General features: G+C 41.8%; 1 protein-coding gene across 4 annotated transcripts in view; it reads left to right on the forward strand.

Annotated features, from left to right (window-relative positions):
* The window catches only part of CYL1 (alpha-N-acetylglucosaminidase family / NAGLU family), a 373,464-nt gene that overhangs the window by 206,553 nt on the left and 149,411 nt on the right, over nucleotides 1–17,500 (forward strand). For all 4 annotated transcript variants that reach the window (XM_089805117.1, XM_089805116.1, XM_089805119.1 and 1 more), the window contains exon 7: nucleotides 9,164–9,245. In XM_089805117.1, the coding sequence (XP_089661243.1) occupies nucleotides 9,164–9,245 (82 nt within the window). The remainder of the gene's footprint in view (nucleotides 1–9,163; nucleotides 9,246–17,500) is intronic.

Here is a 17,500-nt window from a genome sequence, read left to right on the forward strand (position 1 = left end):
CTTCTATGGAACTTTGTGCTACTGAAGACTGCTTTCTGCATATCCATGATATCATTGCGGAGTCTAAACTGAAACAACATCCTAAAGTGCTTTTCTTATCAGTAACAGTTCCAGCCCAATCTGAGTCTGTGTATCCATGTAGGTCTAATTGAACTTTCTCATACATAGCTCAAGGTTAAGAGTGCCTTGAAAGTATCTCATGATGTGGTTGAGTGCAACTAGGTGAATCTCCTTTGGCTCACACATAAATTGACTTAATGCATTAACATCATAGAAAATGTCAGGTCTTGTATTTACCAAATACATAAGGGACCCAATCATCTATCTGTAAAGAGTAGAATCTATGGAAGGTCATTTTGCTGCTGCTTCCTTAAGTTTATGTAGTCTCCATGGGAGAAGACATAGGCTTACTGTTCCACATTCCAAATCTCTTTAAGATGTCTAATCTATACTTTCCTTGATTGAGTATGATGTTATCAGAATTTTGCCATACTTCCAGTCCTAGGAAGCAATGAAGGAGTCCTAAATATTTCATCTCAAATTCTCTGATTAGATCTTTCTTGCTTTGATCTATGAGATGATCATCACCTGTTATTAGTAAATCATCAACATACAGTATCAAAATTACCATATCATCTTTATCCCTTTTATAATATAGATTTGGATCAGCTTCATTCTTGAAGAATCCTAAGCTAGTAAGATACTTATCAGTTCTTTCAGATCATGCCCTTGGAGCCTGTTGAAGCCCATAGAGAGCTTTCTTGAGCCTGCGAACAAAAAATTTAGGGTTATGAGTTTCAAATCTTTCAAGTTGCTCCAAATATACTTCTTCTGTAATCTTTCTATTCAGAAATGTTGTTTTTACATCCATGTGATGTACTTTCCATTCCTTTGATGCTACAATAGCTAGAATTGCTCTTACGGAGATGTATCTGGCAACAGGAGCAAAGGTTTCTCCATAATCAATTCCTTCTTTTTGAGAGAATTCCTTGGCTACAAATTTGGCTATATATTTTTCAATCCTACCATCAACAACATGCTTGATTTTAAATATCGACTTGAAAGAAACAACAGAATTTCCTTTAGAGCTGGGAACAATTTCCCAAACATCATTCTTCATAATGGATTGGTATTCTTCCGTCATGGCATCCTTCCAAGCTGTATGTTTAATAGCATCTGAAACATTAGTTGGTTTTGATTAGGACAAATCACTCATGTTTGTTGCATACCTAGAAAATCTTTTGGGTTTTTTGCTTTCTTTGGAGGTTCCAGATGGTGCGGCAAAGTTTTGTGCTTCCTCTACTGTCTTAATCGCCCAAAGTGGGCTTTTCTTAAAATTTTGCATTTCTTCAAGATTGAGATTTTGAATTTCATCTTCAATTTCTTCAATCTTTCCCTTTGAGACTCAGATTCAGTATTTTCTTCAGAACTAGGTAAGGGAGAGGGATCTTCAGAACTTAGGGCTCTTTTGAATGCTAAATCTTTTTCAAAAATTACATCCCTACTAAGTTCAATATTTCAAACTAGGTACAAAAATCCTATATGCTTTAGATGTTTCACTATACCACAAAAAAAACTTTTCTTCCAGAAGGGTTCTAACTTATTTCTCTTTTCTTTTGGAACATGTATATATATTGGGCACCCAAAAATCCTAAGATGACTTATATTAGGTTTAACCTTAGTAAAGACTTCTTCAGGAGTTGTATCTTTAAGGTAGGAGTGAGGACTTCTTCTTTGAATATAGATAACAGTACAAGAGGCTTTTGCCCAAAGATAACATTCTAGATTTTGATCAAATATCACAACTTTTGCAGCTTCTATAATTGTCTTATTCTTCCTTTCTGCTACCCATCTTGTTGTGGGTTATAAGGAATGGTATTCCTGTTTCGTTACAAAACTCTTTAAACTTATCTGAGGTATATTCCCCTCCATTATCAGTCCTAAGAGTTTTAATTTTATGTCCTGATAAGTTTTCAGTTAAGGTTTTAAGTTCTTGAAACCTCTTAAGAATTTCTTCTGATTCTTTACATTTTAAGAACTAAATCCAAGTTTTCCTAGAGAAGTCATCTATAAAAAGTATACAGTACCAGAATCCTCCAAGAGAAGGAACAAAAATAGGTTCACATAAATCTGATTGGATTAGTTCCAAAACATTGTTAGTTTTTCTAGTGCTATCATGAAATGGACATCTAGTATTCTCACTGAGAGCGCATCCTTTGCATATGCTCGATAAGATAAGATAAGATAAGATAATGATATTAATGTCCAACAAAAGACCAACAAAAGGTCTATGGGACTGAATGATTACAATAATGAGGTTGACATTAGTAGGAGCACACAAAGGTGTCCGAAAATAAATACGAACAACAAGATAAAGCAAACAAAGAGATAGAGAGGAGGCCAAGAGAGAGACTATGAGTCTTTTCCAGGCGAAAAAAAATCAGTTATTGAATGATATGCTTGTTGATGAGTAGAGGCCCTGCTCTGTCTCTGGGTGCAAATAGCCAGTACAGGATCTGACGCATCTGGAATGTTTGGTAGATTTAGTGGAGCTAGAAGGCCTTTTCACACCACATAAAGGAGATAATGGTGGGAAGAAGGTAGTAATGAGCTGAGTAGACGAATGCTGATGCTGAAGTAGTGACTGGATCATGCTATAATGGAGCATAGTGGCCTCTTGAAGATAAAGTGCAAGACTATGCTGATCATAGTAGCTGAAAAAATCATAGAGAGAGAAGCACTCCCAGAACAGATAGAAAAATCTCCCTCTAATCTCATAATATATAGGGCAACGGAAAATGAAGTGAGACTCAGTCTCCACCTCACCTAAAGTACAAAGCATACACTAGTAACCATCTTCTCATTATTTAACTTAGGTAAACCAGTAACCATCTTCTCCATAGTTGATAAAGTTTTGAAATTTAAATGTCCTAACCTTCTATGCCATATTTTGTTTATATCAGTAGCTTCATGAATTAAGGCTTGAATGGGTTGACTAGTTTCTGAATTTAATTCATACAAGTATCCCTTTCTTTGACCAATCAATTTTGCCTTCTTAAATGAGTTCTTAGCCCAGGTTATTACTTTACCGTTTATGAAGGCAACATTATGTCCATCTTCAAGTGTTGTAACCGAGATTAGATTCTTTTTTATTCCTAGTACATAGAGTACTCCTTTGAGATGTAGAGAATTACCCGACTTTAGTTTCAAGGTGGAATTTCCAATTTCTTTGACCGAATGTGCTGAATTATCACCGATGGTGACTTCGCCATTAAATTTTTCTAATATAGAGTCTAGTGCTGCTTTGTATCCTATCATATGTCAAGATGATCCACTATCAATCACCCATGCCTTGCTTGAGACTTCATTTGATAGAGCCGAATACAATACACAATTCTTAGGATCATAGCTATCTTCTTTCCTAGTAATGTTTGTACCGTTTACTTGTTGTTTAGAATTCTCAGGGCAATTAGATCTGTAGTGTCCAAACTTTTCGCATTTGAAGCATTTTATTTTGGATAGATCTTTCTTAAGTTTGTCATTTTTTTGATTACCCTTCTTCTTCTTCAAGTGCTTCTTCTTACTTTTATAGGAATTTGTGTTAAGAACATGAAGTTCTTTGTCTTCAGTTTTCAATTTTCCCCCTTTCTGAAGTTTCCTGGATTCTTCCTGAAGACAATCTCCCTTAAGTGTATTGAAGTCAGGAAGATGGTTTCTAGCACTTACTCCTTGTGTAAACATTTCCCATGAATTTGGTAACACATCTATAGCCATGAGTGTTAGTTCCTTGTCATTAGCTATGGTTCCTATACTTGCAAGTTCATCTCTTAGACTAACAACCGTTAGGAAGTAAGAATTCATCGATTCTCCCTTCTTTATCTGTATATGATTTAGTTGTCTTTTTAGTGCGAGGACTATAGTTGCATTGTTAACCTCATATGCATTTAATAATGCATTCATCATATGAAATGTTATTTGATGTTTTGTTAGCATGGCTACTATTTCATTTTTCAACCCATCTAATATGATTTGCATAGCTTTCCTATTTCCTTTATTCTAGATAGTTTTATTAGGTTCAACAATAGTGTTTACCGTACAGGTAAAGAAATCAACACATACAGACAATAATAGCAGAATAATATTCGCATATGCCAGAACATACATTAGGCTTCATAATATTCGCAATAGTAGATGATTGATGATTTACAATGATCCCAGACGGGATATAAATACTACCGCCGAACTTTCCCAAGGGAGTCCGTCGGCCACAAATATTCTATCCGCTACAAACTATTTACCGACTACGTCGGCTACAGAATACAGAAACACCGCCGGACATCACCCCGTCGGCTACAGAATACAAAATACCGCCAGAACCATCCAGTCAGCTAACACCATCCCCCCCAAAAAAACAGTCATCTCCTGACGACTAACAAAATTAGGAGACAACTTACAGACCATAGAAGAAATTAGAGAGAAGGGGGCGTCCCAGAAGTGTGCTGCTGGCGACGTAACTCATACACCTGCTCTGTCCTGATGCAGAGATCTGTCTGAATCTGAGAATTAACTTCGACGGCCTCCTTTAGAAGAAGCGCCGCATCCATGGCCTGCGTCCTGGCTAATTGCATCTCATGCTTAGCTGCATCCTTATCTCGAACCGCTGCCTCCATACCTTGCTTAGCCACGTCTCTCTCCTGCACCGCTGCTGCCAAATCTGCCAATAGTGATGCCCACTCTGTGGCCCATGCTGCCTGCTGGTCGACCAAGTCAGCAGCTAGCTTCTGTCTAGCCTCAGTCTTGGCTGCCAATGATCTCTCTGTTGCAACCTTGCCCGCCTCCACATGCCGACGACCATAGTAAACATCTTTTTATAGTCCCACAATCTCATGTGCCAGCTTCATTATAGGGGTGTCATTGGGTCCCAACTCCGGCTCAGTGGCCCAATCTGCCAACATCTCAGTTGTCTCTGTCGCCGGCCAGCCCCTGTCTACAAAGCAAGTCTGAAATCGCCGATGACAAATCCCACAGATATACGCTCTGATCAAGTGCCACTCCCTTCGCCGAGTCAGGGCCTGAATTGCCACATCGTGTCCCTTCTTCAATGCAGACTTCATAGTTCTGAGGTAATCCCGACACCTGTCCTCATCCGACCCATAGTCCTTTACGAAGGCCTCCAACGACCATTTCGCATCACTGTTCTCCTCCTCATCAGCGGGAGCCATGCCCACATCCGGTGCCGCCTTCTCTGCTGTTGGCGCAACCACGGCATGTGGCATTCCCGCTGGTGATGTTCCTGAACGCCTAGGAGACTGAATGGACGGACTCGGCTTTGCCGGAGTGAGTTGGAATTGCTGCCTCAAAAACTCACTAGCTCTATACATCACCTTCGGTTGATCGGACTGCGCAAGCTCCACGTTCTTCTCCAGTACTGGTTGGGCTGACTCGGCCTCTGCTAAAAAAGATGATGAAACAGTGACCACTGCATCACAATCAATGACCTCCAACCGAACCTGCGGCTCAGACTCTGGTGGTGGCAACTGTGCTCTTGGTGGGACTGTGACGGTGACATCTGCTGGTACAACTGGAATCACCTCCGCTACAGCCGTCGGTAATGACTCGGCGACTGTCCGTGGGACAACATCTGTCATTGCCTGTGCGACCACCTCCGTCACTGTCCGTGGGATATCTGCCCCCGTTGGAGGAGTCATAAGGACCGGGGCATGGCGCTGACCAAACGTTGGAATGACTATCGAAAAGGTAGTCAAGTGCGCCGAAGTTGACAGCTGAGGAGGGGTAAAGAATGTGGGCCCACTACTCACTGCCTCACCATCAGCTTCCGTTGAAGTGCTCACCTCTTCTTCCACGGACTCAGCCTCGTCACTCATCGAAGTGCCCTCCCGTCCGCTATCTCTCTCCGGAAGCAGCCAATCCACGGAGTACTTTCTTGTGACCTGTTGCTGATCCTCTTGTATCCAAGTGTCGCCAGTAGAATATGGGAGGCTCCCCGTTTGCCAACTTGCCCCTTGGAGGAGCCTCAAAGCCATCCATTGGAATCTGGCTAGCTGCAGCCTCTAGAAACAACCCGATGGCATGGTGTGGCATAAAAAATATTCGGTGCTGAAGCGTCATGAATTCCTCCATCCTATCGGCAAGCACTGAGGCCCAATCATATACCACTCCCTGCATGATACCATTCATAAACATAATCTACGGCAACGCTATATCCGAAGCTCGGGTGGTGCCTGTCAACCTGCTCTTGATGACATCCATGATACACCGCCAATGACCCTCCTGAATAGTCTCTGCGAAGCCCTCTGCACTTTGTCCCTTGAACTGTTGTCTTCCTCTCCACGGGTGTAAGGTCCCTGCACACTAGAGCTATCCAATGCTCCTTCCGTTCCCGTGACAATTTATGATTCTTGATTTCCACTTTCCTCCTATCGGGGCCAGGGATGCCGAAAACCCTAGTGAAATCTCTAGGTTTAAAAGACACTGTCATCTGATGCTCCTTGTACAGGAATGTACTCGTTCTGCTCCGGCCGCTATATGTCTTTATCATAGTGCGCAATACTAATTCAAACAACCGGATGGAAAAAATGGGAAGCTGAATAGCCCAATGTACCTGTGCTCGCATCAAAATCTGTTTAATCTGGTCTGCCTCTAGGGTCTCCTGCCACCACTTCCGGCGTTCGCTCCCACTGAGACTTTCAAACTGGATGGTGAGATAAGTGAGTTCCTCCTTGGTCTTCTGTTTTTTATTGCTGGAACCGGAGGGGCCTGCAACTCGAATCCCCGATGCCAAAACTCTTGAATTCTTTTCCATATTGGCTGCCAACTGACTCTTCCACGGCTTCCTCTTGCCTGTTGACTCCATGCAAAAATAGCTTATTTCCCCTTATATTTGTTTCCTCTATCCATTACAAAAAAAATCTCACCCCGCGGAAGAGGAGAAGACAAATCTTAATCAACAGTCCTTCCAATTAAAACAATACCCAAACAACCCAACTTTGCCTTCGATAATTTCTAGGTGCAGAGAGTTCGTCCTGTGATTATTGCCAACAGCCGTGTGCGATTGTTCCTCATTTTTCTGGTATTTTAATTCATGTAACCTCATCATTTGCATTCCAATCTGTTTGAATAGGATAGGAGCAATTGTCTGAATACCAACATTGCGACAGGAAACCAGAGATTTGTGATGGATTAGGAGGTGCTGTAAATAAGTTTTTCTTCTTCGACGCACATCTGCCGATCACCCGTTGAAGGGTTGGCCCCGTCTATCCGATTTACTTTGCCTTCAGGGCTTTTGTTGCGGCTTCCCAGACGAAAGGAGGAGAAAATAATGAATTTCCCTGCATCTCAACCGCGCTCCACTCCTTCCATTCATGATAAACAGTTGATTATTCGTTTTGTTTGTATACTCGCGGCCTTATTTTTGGCGGAGGAGAAACTCTGACTGGCGGAGGAGTTTTTTATTTTAACCCGCGTCCTTTCTGCAGCCTTTCTTTTCTTACCCGCGGCCTGGTGGAGGAATCAACGCATACAGACAATAATAGTAGAATAATATTCGCATATGCCAAAACATACATTAGGCTTCATAATATTCGCAATAGTAGATGATTGATGATTTACAATGATCCCAGACGGGATATAAATACTACCGCCAAACCTTCTCGAGGGAGTCCGTCGGCCACAAATATTCTATCCGCTACAAACTATTTACCGACGACGTGGGCTACAGAATACAGAAACACCGCCGGACATCACCCCGTCGGCTACAGAATACAAAATACCGCCGGAACCATCCAGTCGACTAACAAATAGGTTGTTTGGATGCTGAATCAACAAATTGTTTGACATCATTTTCTTCAAGAATCATCATGATTTTGAATTTCCAAGCATCAAAGTGTTCTTTCCCATCAAATCTGTCCTCGGGTCTGATTATGTTATGCCATTGAAGATGGAAGAATAATGCTAGATATATATTAAGTTTGATTATTTAATTTCCAGAGCCTAGGTTCGACTACCAGAGCTGTGATACCATGTAAAGTTTCTGCAAATTCAATATAATCAGATCTGAGATAATATCTTTATATGCTTGCTGTTCCGATCTTCTCTCTTGTCTGACATTGAAATGAGATGACAATATTAATTGTCCTTCTGAAATATATATTTATCACAACAAGTATTCAATTTGTGGCAGAGCTGCTTAAAGGTGCAGACTTGGTGTTCTATTGGGTGCTCTTGAACTACAACCACACCCTCCTCATATACCATAACCAAAGGGCATGTCCCATAAAGAGACATGACCCTATCTAGGTCGGCCCACAATGCCTTCTCATAATTGGCGCCTAGAAGAAGATTTAGTTTAACAAACGTAACTAATTTAGCTGATGTTAATGCTAACATATAGTCATCACCAAAGATTGCCGATCATGCCTAACCAAGGGGCAATGTATTAATAGCCTTCAAAAAGGTATTATATGAAAGATGAGGATTGTGCGATCTGCATAGTCAGACCAATATGAGGATCAAAGTTAAAGGTTTAACAAGTATAGATAGCACTATGAAGGAAAAAACCTTAAAAGAAATAAGAAGCTAATGAAGACCAACCAGGACTAGAAGATCCCTATCCTTGCAAAAGAGCCCAAGAAGGATCTGTGAATGCACAATATTATCCACTTTATTACTGAACTTTAAATTGACTATGAATTTATAAAAATGACATGGATGATGTTATACATGCTTTATCATATTTTTTGCAAAAGACTCTATATATCACTCCTGCAATTTTGGCTTGAATATATTTCACACTTTTTAGAGATACTTGTGTTCTTGTTTAGTTTTTTGTGAATATGTCTAATATAGTCACTACAAGGAAAATTACAACGTTTTGTGGAGGATATTGTTACACTTGACCATGAACTTAAACAAATGATATGGAGAATTTTCCATATCCTTTGTCATTCCTGCAATTTTTTTGGTTGAACATGTTTCACATTTTTTACCTAGTGGTCTTTTGTTTTTACGAATAATGTAATATGGTCTCTACAAGGAGAATTACAAAATTTTGTAATGGATATTCTTACACCTTATTAAGCCAAAATATCTCAACCTATATTTTTGAGTTTACTGTTTGACCTCTTATTCTTTGAGACATTTGCAGTACTACCAGCATTTTCAGGAAATGTTCCAGCTGGATTGAGGACAATATTTCCCTCAGCAAAAATAACACAATTAGGTGACTGGTATAAACTCTTTTCAACCTCCAATTCATCTTTTATAGTCCACAATGTCAATGGTATATTTTTTTGTTTATGCATTTTCCATCTATACTTTCAAAATTAATGCTGGTAATTTCAAATGAGAAGATATTCATTATAGAAACTTTTGTACTTGAAAAGATTAGTGAGAAATGGAACTAGCCAACTACAAACATAGTCTGATGTTACATGCATTAGATGAGTGGTCCTTATATGCATAGTTACACCATGTTGGGGGACGGGGGGACGGCGAAATGGGGGGACAAGTTTCCGGGATGGGGGGACAGAGGGGCCTTAATTTGGGGACGGCGGGGGGACGGTGGGGGGACGGCGGTAGGGGACAAGAGGGGTGTATATATCTATGCATATGGTATTTAAAAATGTTAGTTATGAAAATATGTATTGCAATATAGGATGTAAAGATGTAAAAGAGTGAATACTTGAAACATTGCATTGAATTGGAACATCGAACATTAAACATAAATAGTCGAATTTGCAAATACTGAATAACAAGATGTCCCCCATCCTCGGTGGAGGTGGTGGAATCTAGTGGCACCGCTGGGGACGGGGAGACAGAGTCCCCAAGTCTCCGGTGCGTTAAAGTCTCCGAGACGTCGGGCAAAAAGGGGGGGGACGCGTCCCCGTGTTACTATGCTTATATGTAATGTCCCCTATTGGGACTTAATTCATCTTAAATTTCTCAAGTAGGGTTCAAAATGTAATGCCTATAATAGGATTAGCTATTCATCTTATTAGATTTAAGCCAAGTAGCCGAATCAGGTATGGGTTTCGGATACATGGGTATGAAATGCTGGTACGACATAATTTTTTTAGGGCGTTGGGTACAGGTACCGATACATCCACACACACACACACATATATATAACATACCAGTATCAAAAACAAATTAAATTTAGAATTCACATACCAATACATATGCTAGCAGTTAAACAAAACCATTACAAATTTCAACTTTTGAAACATAAATAATTTAATTTAAAATTCTGTTTTTGATATCAAAAAGATCGAACTAGTGTCATGAAATATAGTCATTGTTTGAAATAGAAATAATACTAGAAATCACTGATCAGCTGACTAATCAGAACCATATGACTCATCATTAGTATGAAGAGTGTCATCAATATTGACATTAGATGATTGAATCCCACTAGTACTTGTACTAAAAATATGCTGGCTACTTAAATTCTCCATTGTTAAAGTTGGTGCACCAATACGAAGATCGAAGTCAGTAGACTCCGGTTCTACATCCCATAACTTTGCTGCCCCTTCCTTGTACTCATCATTTTTGTGAGTAAGAAGGCACAAGTTTGAATGCACATAGACCAAATCCTCATCTTTGCTTGATGCCAACTGATTGCATGAAGAAGGTTTCTTCAGGCTCTTGCTCCTTTGAATTTATGATGGATCTCATATTCTCAATGTAATATCCTCTGCTGTGATTTGATCAGAAAATATACTTTGACTGGTAGGAATTCTGTCAAATGGTTGTCTTGCAAATTAAGGTCTTGAGTATGGTACTGTTATTACACTCGTGCATTATTCAACTTTTACTTCCTTAAAGAAATGGATTCATTTAACCAGACATTTTAACGAACAGTTGATAGACACCTGACTGCTGTGAATTAAAAGTAAAGATGTACCAATTTAACTAAAGTTTTACAAAGATGATGGCCATTGATAAAGGAGATTCAGACATTTCAAAACTCATATTTGCTACTGCATAAATGGTTAAAGATTGCAATGCAACAAGATGTGGGGAATCTACCCAAAACTATATATAAGATGCAAACTGGGAAACGACTATGCATTATAGGATTGCAGAATACACGTGTCTGCTAGTAGAAGTCGTGCTTGTACACAGACCCGATTTTTATTACTAGAAACTGCCGACAACTGGATAAGAGTGTGGTGTTGATGTGAGAGGCCACTGCTGCCACTGATGGACCTTCCTGTAGTCACTGCGAGTTCACATAAATTGCTCCTACCTTGTCCTGAGGAGTGTTGTGTTGTGTATCTACAATGGGATGGGTTGTGATACCAACTTTTGTTCGTAAATTCTGCATCGATCCCTGCCGTGAAGACTGCTAGTGGAAGCCGACTAAGATAGACCAACTCATGAACAAGGAAGGCAAAGTTCGCACTGAGATTTACCTTGTTTCGGTTATGAAGAGATCACATCCTTGCCTGTTCAATAGCTTATGTCTGCTGCTATGATCTGAACTTTGCTACCACAGACTGCCATCTTCAGGAACGCATTCCTTCCTCCTACATTTGAAACTTCAGTCTTTTACCTTCAGATTTCCAAAATGACTAATTGAATTGTAGTCCAAAATGAAGTGTGAGCTCTTGGGTTTGCATCTATTCAGCCTGTGGCGAACAGGAAAGAAAATAGATACTCAATGCAAATTACTATTCATTATCAAAATGTTTCCGTACACAGCAATGGTATTCCATACAATGACAATGATGCTAATAATGATGCCAAATACAAAAGTGTTCGCAACATTTATAATGTATGAAATGGTGCAATGAAACGACACAACCGTCGCTGCACTGGTAACTGTCTAACTACCCTCTTTTCGGACAACATCATCCCGCCCAAAAAAAAAAAGTCATCTCCTGGCAACTACAGAAACTAACAAAATAGGAGACAACAACATACAACAAAGAAATAATATAGACTAGGGAGGAGGTTGTGTCCCTGAAGAGCTTTGTTGTCGGCGCAACTCGTACACTTGATTCGTCCGGATGTGTAAATCCTTCTGAGTCCATGTATTAACCTCTACTGCTTCCTTCTAAATAAGCGTTGCGTCCATAGCTTGGGCCTTAGTTGTTTACAATTCCTGCTCGGCTGTCTGTAGTCTTTGTTCGGCAATCTCCTTGTCTCGCAAAAGTGTTGCACGCTCAGCTGCCCACACAGCCCACTGGCTAACCAAGTCGGTAGCTAGCTTCACTCGAGTCTCCCTCTCAACCATCACAGATCTCTCAACTACGATCCTATCTGATGCCCTATCCGCCTCTGCACGCCTTTGAGCATAATAGGTGCCTTTATACAACCCCACTATCTCATGCACCAGCTACTCCATCGGAGTGTTGCACAGTCCTAGTTCAGGCTTTGTGGCCCAATCAGCCAACATCTCTGGTGTCTCAACTGCTGGCCATCCCCTGTCCTCAAAATAGGATCCAAACCACTCAAGACAAACCCCGTGAATATAAGCTCGGATAAATTGCAACTCTCTCCTACGAGTCAAAGCCTGGCATGCAATGACACGTCCTTTCTCTACCACAACTCGCATAGCTCTAAGGTATTCCCTGCATCTATCCTCATTCGACCCATAATCCTTCGCCACATCGTCGAGCGACTAGTTGCCATCGATATCCATCTTTGCCTCTCCTATGGTAGCCATGTCCACATTTGGTGCCGCTCCAGGCGCATCCTCAGACTATGGTACTTCCACCTCCTGTGGCTCTAAAACGGCAACTGGTCCTGGGGATACCCCTCCATGCCTCAGGAACTGAATGGAAGGACTGACCTCTGCAGGAATGAGTCAAAATTGCTATCGTGAAAATGCACTAGCTTTGTTCATCACCTCAATCTTCTTGGGCTTAGCTACATGCATCAGCTACATGCTCTCATCGGGTTGTTCTGGCTGTACCGGTGAAACTGGCTGTACTAGCACAATTGGTTGGGCTGGCGAAACTAGTTGTACTGGCACAACTGGTTGGGCTAGCAAAACTGGCTAGGCTGGCTGGGCGTCGGCAAACAAACAGGAAGAGATAGTGACCACAGTGTTCGAGCCAATCACATCTAATCGAACCTGACGTTTGGACTCTAGTGCTGGCAACTCTACTGTCTCGGCGGCTAGCTTTGTTGGTGCAATTGAGTCTGGCGAAAAACTCTGTGATGGCATACTATCAGTCGTGGCCATCGGTGGAATAGCATCTATCATGGCCGTTGGTGGAACATCTGTTGTGGCCATCGGTGGAGTCATAACGACCAGCACATGTCTTCGGCCAAACAGAGGAATGAGCGAAGTGGTGGTGGTCAAGTGCGCCGAAGTTGGCAACCGAGGAGGGGTGAAGAATGTGGACCTGCTGGTCACTGCATTGCTACAAACTTCCACCGAAGTACTTTCTTCCCCGGATTTGGCCCCACTGCTCTCTGTGGTATCCTCCCTTCCGCTATCAGTGTCTCTGTATGCCTCCAACCCCTGTAACACCTTATGTCTAGCTATGGTCCCACCTGTGTCTAAATGTCTCCAATAAAATATCGGGGGTTCTCCTGGCGCCAACTTCCCCCTCGGTGGGACTTCAAAATCGTCAAGTGGAACTTGATGAAGGGCTGTCTCCAAAAAAAAAACCGATGGCATGGTGCAGCATGAAGAATGTCTGGTGCTAGAGTGTCATAAACTCCTCCATCTTGTTGGCGAGGACCGTGGCCCAATCTACACGATACCATTCATGATGTCGTTCATGAATGTAAAATGCAACAAAGCTATATCCGAAGCTCAACTTGCCCTCGTCAACTTGCTTTTAATTACATCCATGATACAACTCCAGTGGCCCTCTTGAATAAAATCTCTCCGCAATCATTGGCTCTTGCCACCCTTCACCACAGACTGCATTTCCTCTGGTGTGAGGTTGCGGCCTACTAATTTCACCCAATACTCTTTTTGTTCCTATGACAATTTGCGAGTCTTGGTCTCCACTTTCCGTCCTCCTTGGCTAGGAATGCCAAAGACCCTACTGAAATCCCTTGGTTTGAAGGAAACTGTCATACGATGGTGCTTGTAAACAAATGTACTGGTTCTGTTGTTCCTATTGTACGATTCTATCATAGTGTGTAAAATTGATTCAAACAGTCGAATGGAAAACACTAGAAGTTGTATTGCCCAATGTACTTGCACTCGTACCAGAATTTGTTTAATTACCTTTGTGTCTGGAGTTTCTTGCCACCATTTCGAACACTCGTTTGCATTTAGTCCTTCAAACTGGACTGTGAGGTGTGAGAGGTCAGCTTGCACTTTTTGTTTCTTATTGTTGGATGCTATTGGCCCTGCAACTTGGATTCTAGAAGCCAACACTCGCATTCCTTTCCATGTTTTCTTTCAACTGGTTTTTTCACTACTTTTTTTTCCTTGCGGATTCCATAATAATAGTTTCTTGCCTTTTCCTTTTATGAACCAAAAAATGGTTAAGGTTTCTCCTTCTCTTTTCCTCTTTTATTTTCCCGCGGCAAAGATTCTCCGGCAGCAATAATTCCACGTGGATTGCCGTTGTTGTCCTCCACTTGTCCGTCTTCCCGCGGATGATGTGCCCTACAATATATTCTTTTCCGTAGCTTCTTTCTTTTCTCACACAACAACTCGATCCAAGCGTGATCCACAACCTATCACTAATGTATGAAACTGCAACCGAGTAATGTTCATTCTCCTTATACCGGGGTGCCTTGCATGTTTATATCTTCCTCTAACAGAAGATGCCCTTCACTTGCAACTTATGAATGGAGATGTGAGTTAGACCACTCAACCCCTTATCTAACCTATCCGTGGCTGCGATTTCCCTTTACCAGCTTGAGTTGCTATCAAGCGTGGTTCCCTTTTATCCTGCTGCTGATTTTTTGGTTGTAACCTGCGGCTAAGCATTCACTTTAACCCGTGGTTGAGTGTTTGTTGCTACAACGCTGTTTGTGGGGGTTTAAAACCGTTTGCAGGAGTTAAAAATATCGTTTGTGAGAATTTGGATTTTATGAAGGGGCACTTTGTGTCTGTGGGACACTGTGTCCACGACCACGTGTACGTGGGACACTCTGTGTCTGTTCGTGGAACTCGTGTCCGTAGGACACTTTTTTTAGATTTTTTAATTTTTTTTCAACTCAGTCTGATTGGGTGATTATTACTTACTTCGCCTCCTTGTCGTTCCTGATAGGTTTTTAGCTTCGATCCATTGATGGCCTTGGGCATCTTGCGCCCGTCCAAGGTCCACAGTTTGATGGATCCATTGTCGTCGACTTCTCTTACTTTATATGGTCCCAACCACTTAACCTTGAACTTGCCTGGTTTTATCTTGTTACGGTCATTGTACCAAAGCACGAGTTGGTCTGGTTGGAACCTTGTCCTTTCCATATGTTTGTCATGCCATGCTTTCTGGCGGGTTTGTGCCACTTTTGTCGCCCATTGCGTTGTTAATCTACTTTCATCCAATTTGTTCAATTGGTAGAGGCGTTCTTGCAAACTCTCCATATCTCCTAGTTTGTTGTCGATTGCAATTCTTAGGCTCAGAACCATAAATTTGGTCGGTACCACCACTTCTTGACCAAACATCAATTGGAATGACGTCTATCTCATTGTGACTTTGAATGTTGTACGGTAGGCCCATAGTGCCGAAGGTAGCTTCACCTCCCAATCGGCCTGTTAAACGCCACATGATTTGTATATGATGCCCACTAGAATTTTATTTGTGGCTTCCGCTTGACCATTGGCTCGCAGATAGTACGAACTTGACAATGAATGAAAAATTTTGAATTCTATTGTCAATAATCTAATCATGTGGTTGATGAAGTGACCTCCTCGGTCACTTGTCAACTGAATAGGTATATCGTACCAAGTGATGATTTGTTCGTACAAGAAGTTGGCCGTGTTGATTGCAAAATTATTAGGTAGTGCCCATGCTTCTACCCAGTTTGTTAGATACTCCGTGGCTACCGCTATGTATCAGCAGCGCCGAGCCCTACTTGCCTTCAAGGGACCCATGAAGTCTAGTCCCAACGTTCAAAACAATTCCTGGGCGTGGGATGGGTTCAATTGCATGAAGTCCCTCTTTAGCGGTTTGCCAACTCTCTAGCATGTGTCACAACTGAACACCCATTCCCATGCGTCGTTGTAAAGAGTGGGCCACCATAACCCGACAAGCAGAACCTTTCGTACTGTTGTGTCAGGTCCCACGTGGCCACCTATCGGTCCTTCATGTGCTTCCCTTAGAACATTTTGCACTTCTTCCAACATGACACATCGCCTTAGTATTTGATCAAGACCCATCTGATAGAGAAGACTATTGATTAACTAAAACGTCCGACTTCTGAGAACTAACTTCCGCCATTCGCCTGGCGGCATCTCTCTTGGAAATTGAGATGTTGACAGGTACTCTCCAATAGCTTTGTACCATTCCGGAAGAATGGTGATTCTGAATAGATGTGCATCCGAAAAGTCGTCATTGACCCCTTCCAGTGGTTCCTCAGACTTGATTTGGGAGATCTGGTCAGCAATGACATGACTCTTCCTAGGTTGCATGATGATGGTGAAGGTAAATTCTTGGAGCAGCAACAACCGTCTGCTGATTCTGCCTTGGATGATTGGTTTGTTTACTAGGTACATCAACGCCTGGTGATCCACATAAAAGGTAAATGGTGTAGCCAACAGGTAATGTCTAAACTTTTGCACCAAGTACACCACCCCAAGAGCCTCCCTTTCAGTGGTACTATAATTTCTCTCGGCTTTTGACAGTAGTTGACTTGCAAAATGCATTGGGTGATCAAGACCATGATCACCAGTCTGCACCAATGTCGCACCAATAGCGAAGTTCAATGCGTCCACATGGACATGGAACTCCTTGTCCTAGTTAGGATACGCCAGTATGGGTGCTCCTAGCAATCCGTTCTTCAGTTCCGAGAAGGCGGTCTCTTGCTCAGATGTTTAGATGTATGGTTCTCCCTTTCGTGTCAGCTTATCTAGAGGCAGAGCAATTTTGGCATAGTTCTTTATAAATCGTCTGTTATACCCAATGTGCTCGAGAAAGGACTTGACTCCAGATACGTCCATCTGGGCTTCCATTTCTACTATGACCCTTACTTTATCTGGGTCAGTCTTTAGTCTTGAGGAACCATGAATCGACATTTCTTTGGATTTAATGCCACCCTCGCCCGCCAACACCTTTCCATACATTCTTGAACTGCCTTTAAATGGTTGTCTTGTCCACTGAAAATGGACCAATCATCTAGAAAGGTGCGGAAGTTGCTGATCGACATTTTGTCAAATATATGCAAAATGATCCTCTGGAACGTGGTGGGTGCATTACACAATTCAAAGGGCATTCGGTTGTACGCATAGACATCATCCTCCACTGCAAAAGTAGTCTTCAGTTTGTCTTCCTCCATGATGGAACTCTGGTTATAGCCAAAAAATCTATCCATGAAAGAATATATTTTGTGTCCGGCCACTTCT

The sequence above is a fragment of the Cupressus sempervirens genome, chromosome 10, assembly GCF_028749045.1.
Source record: "Cupressus sempervirens isolate cs-2001-9-10 chromosome 10, ASM2874904v1, whole genome shotgun sequence".
In the NCBI taxonomy this organism is placed as follows: Eukaryota; Viridiplantae; Streptophyta; class Pinopsida; order Cupressales; family Cupressaceae; genus Cupressus; species Cupressus sempervirens.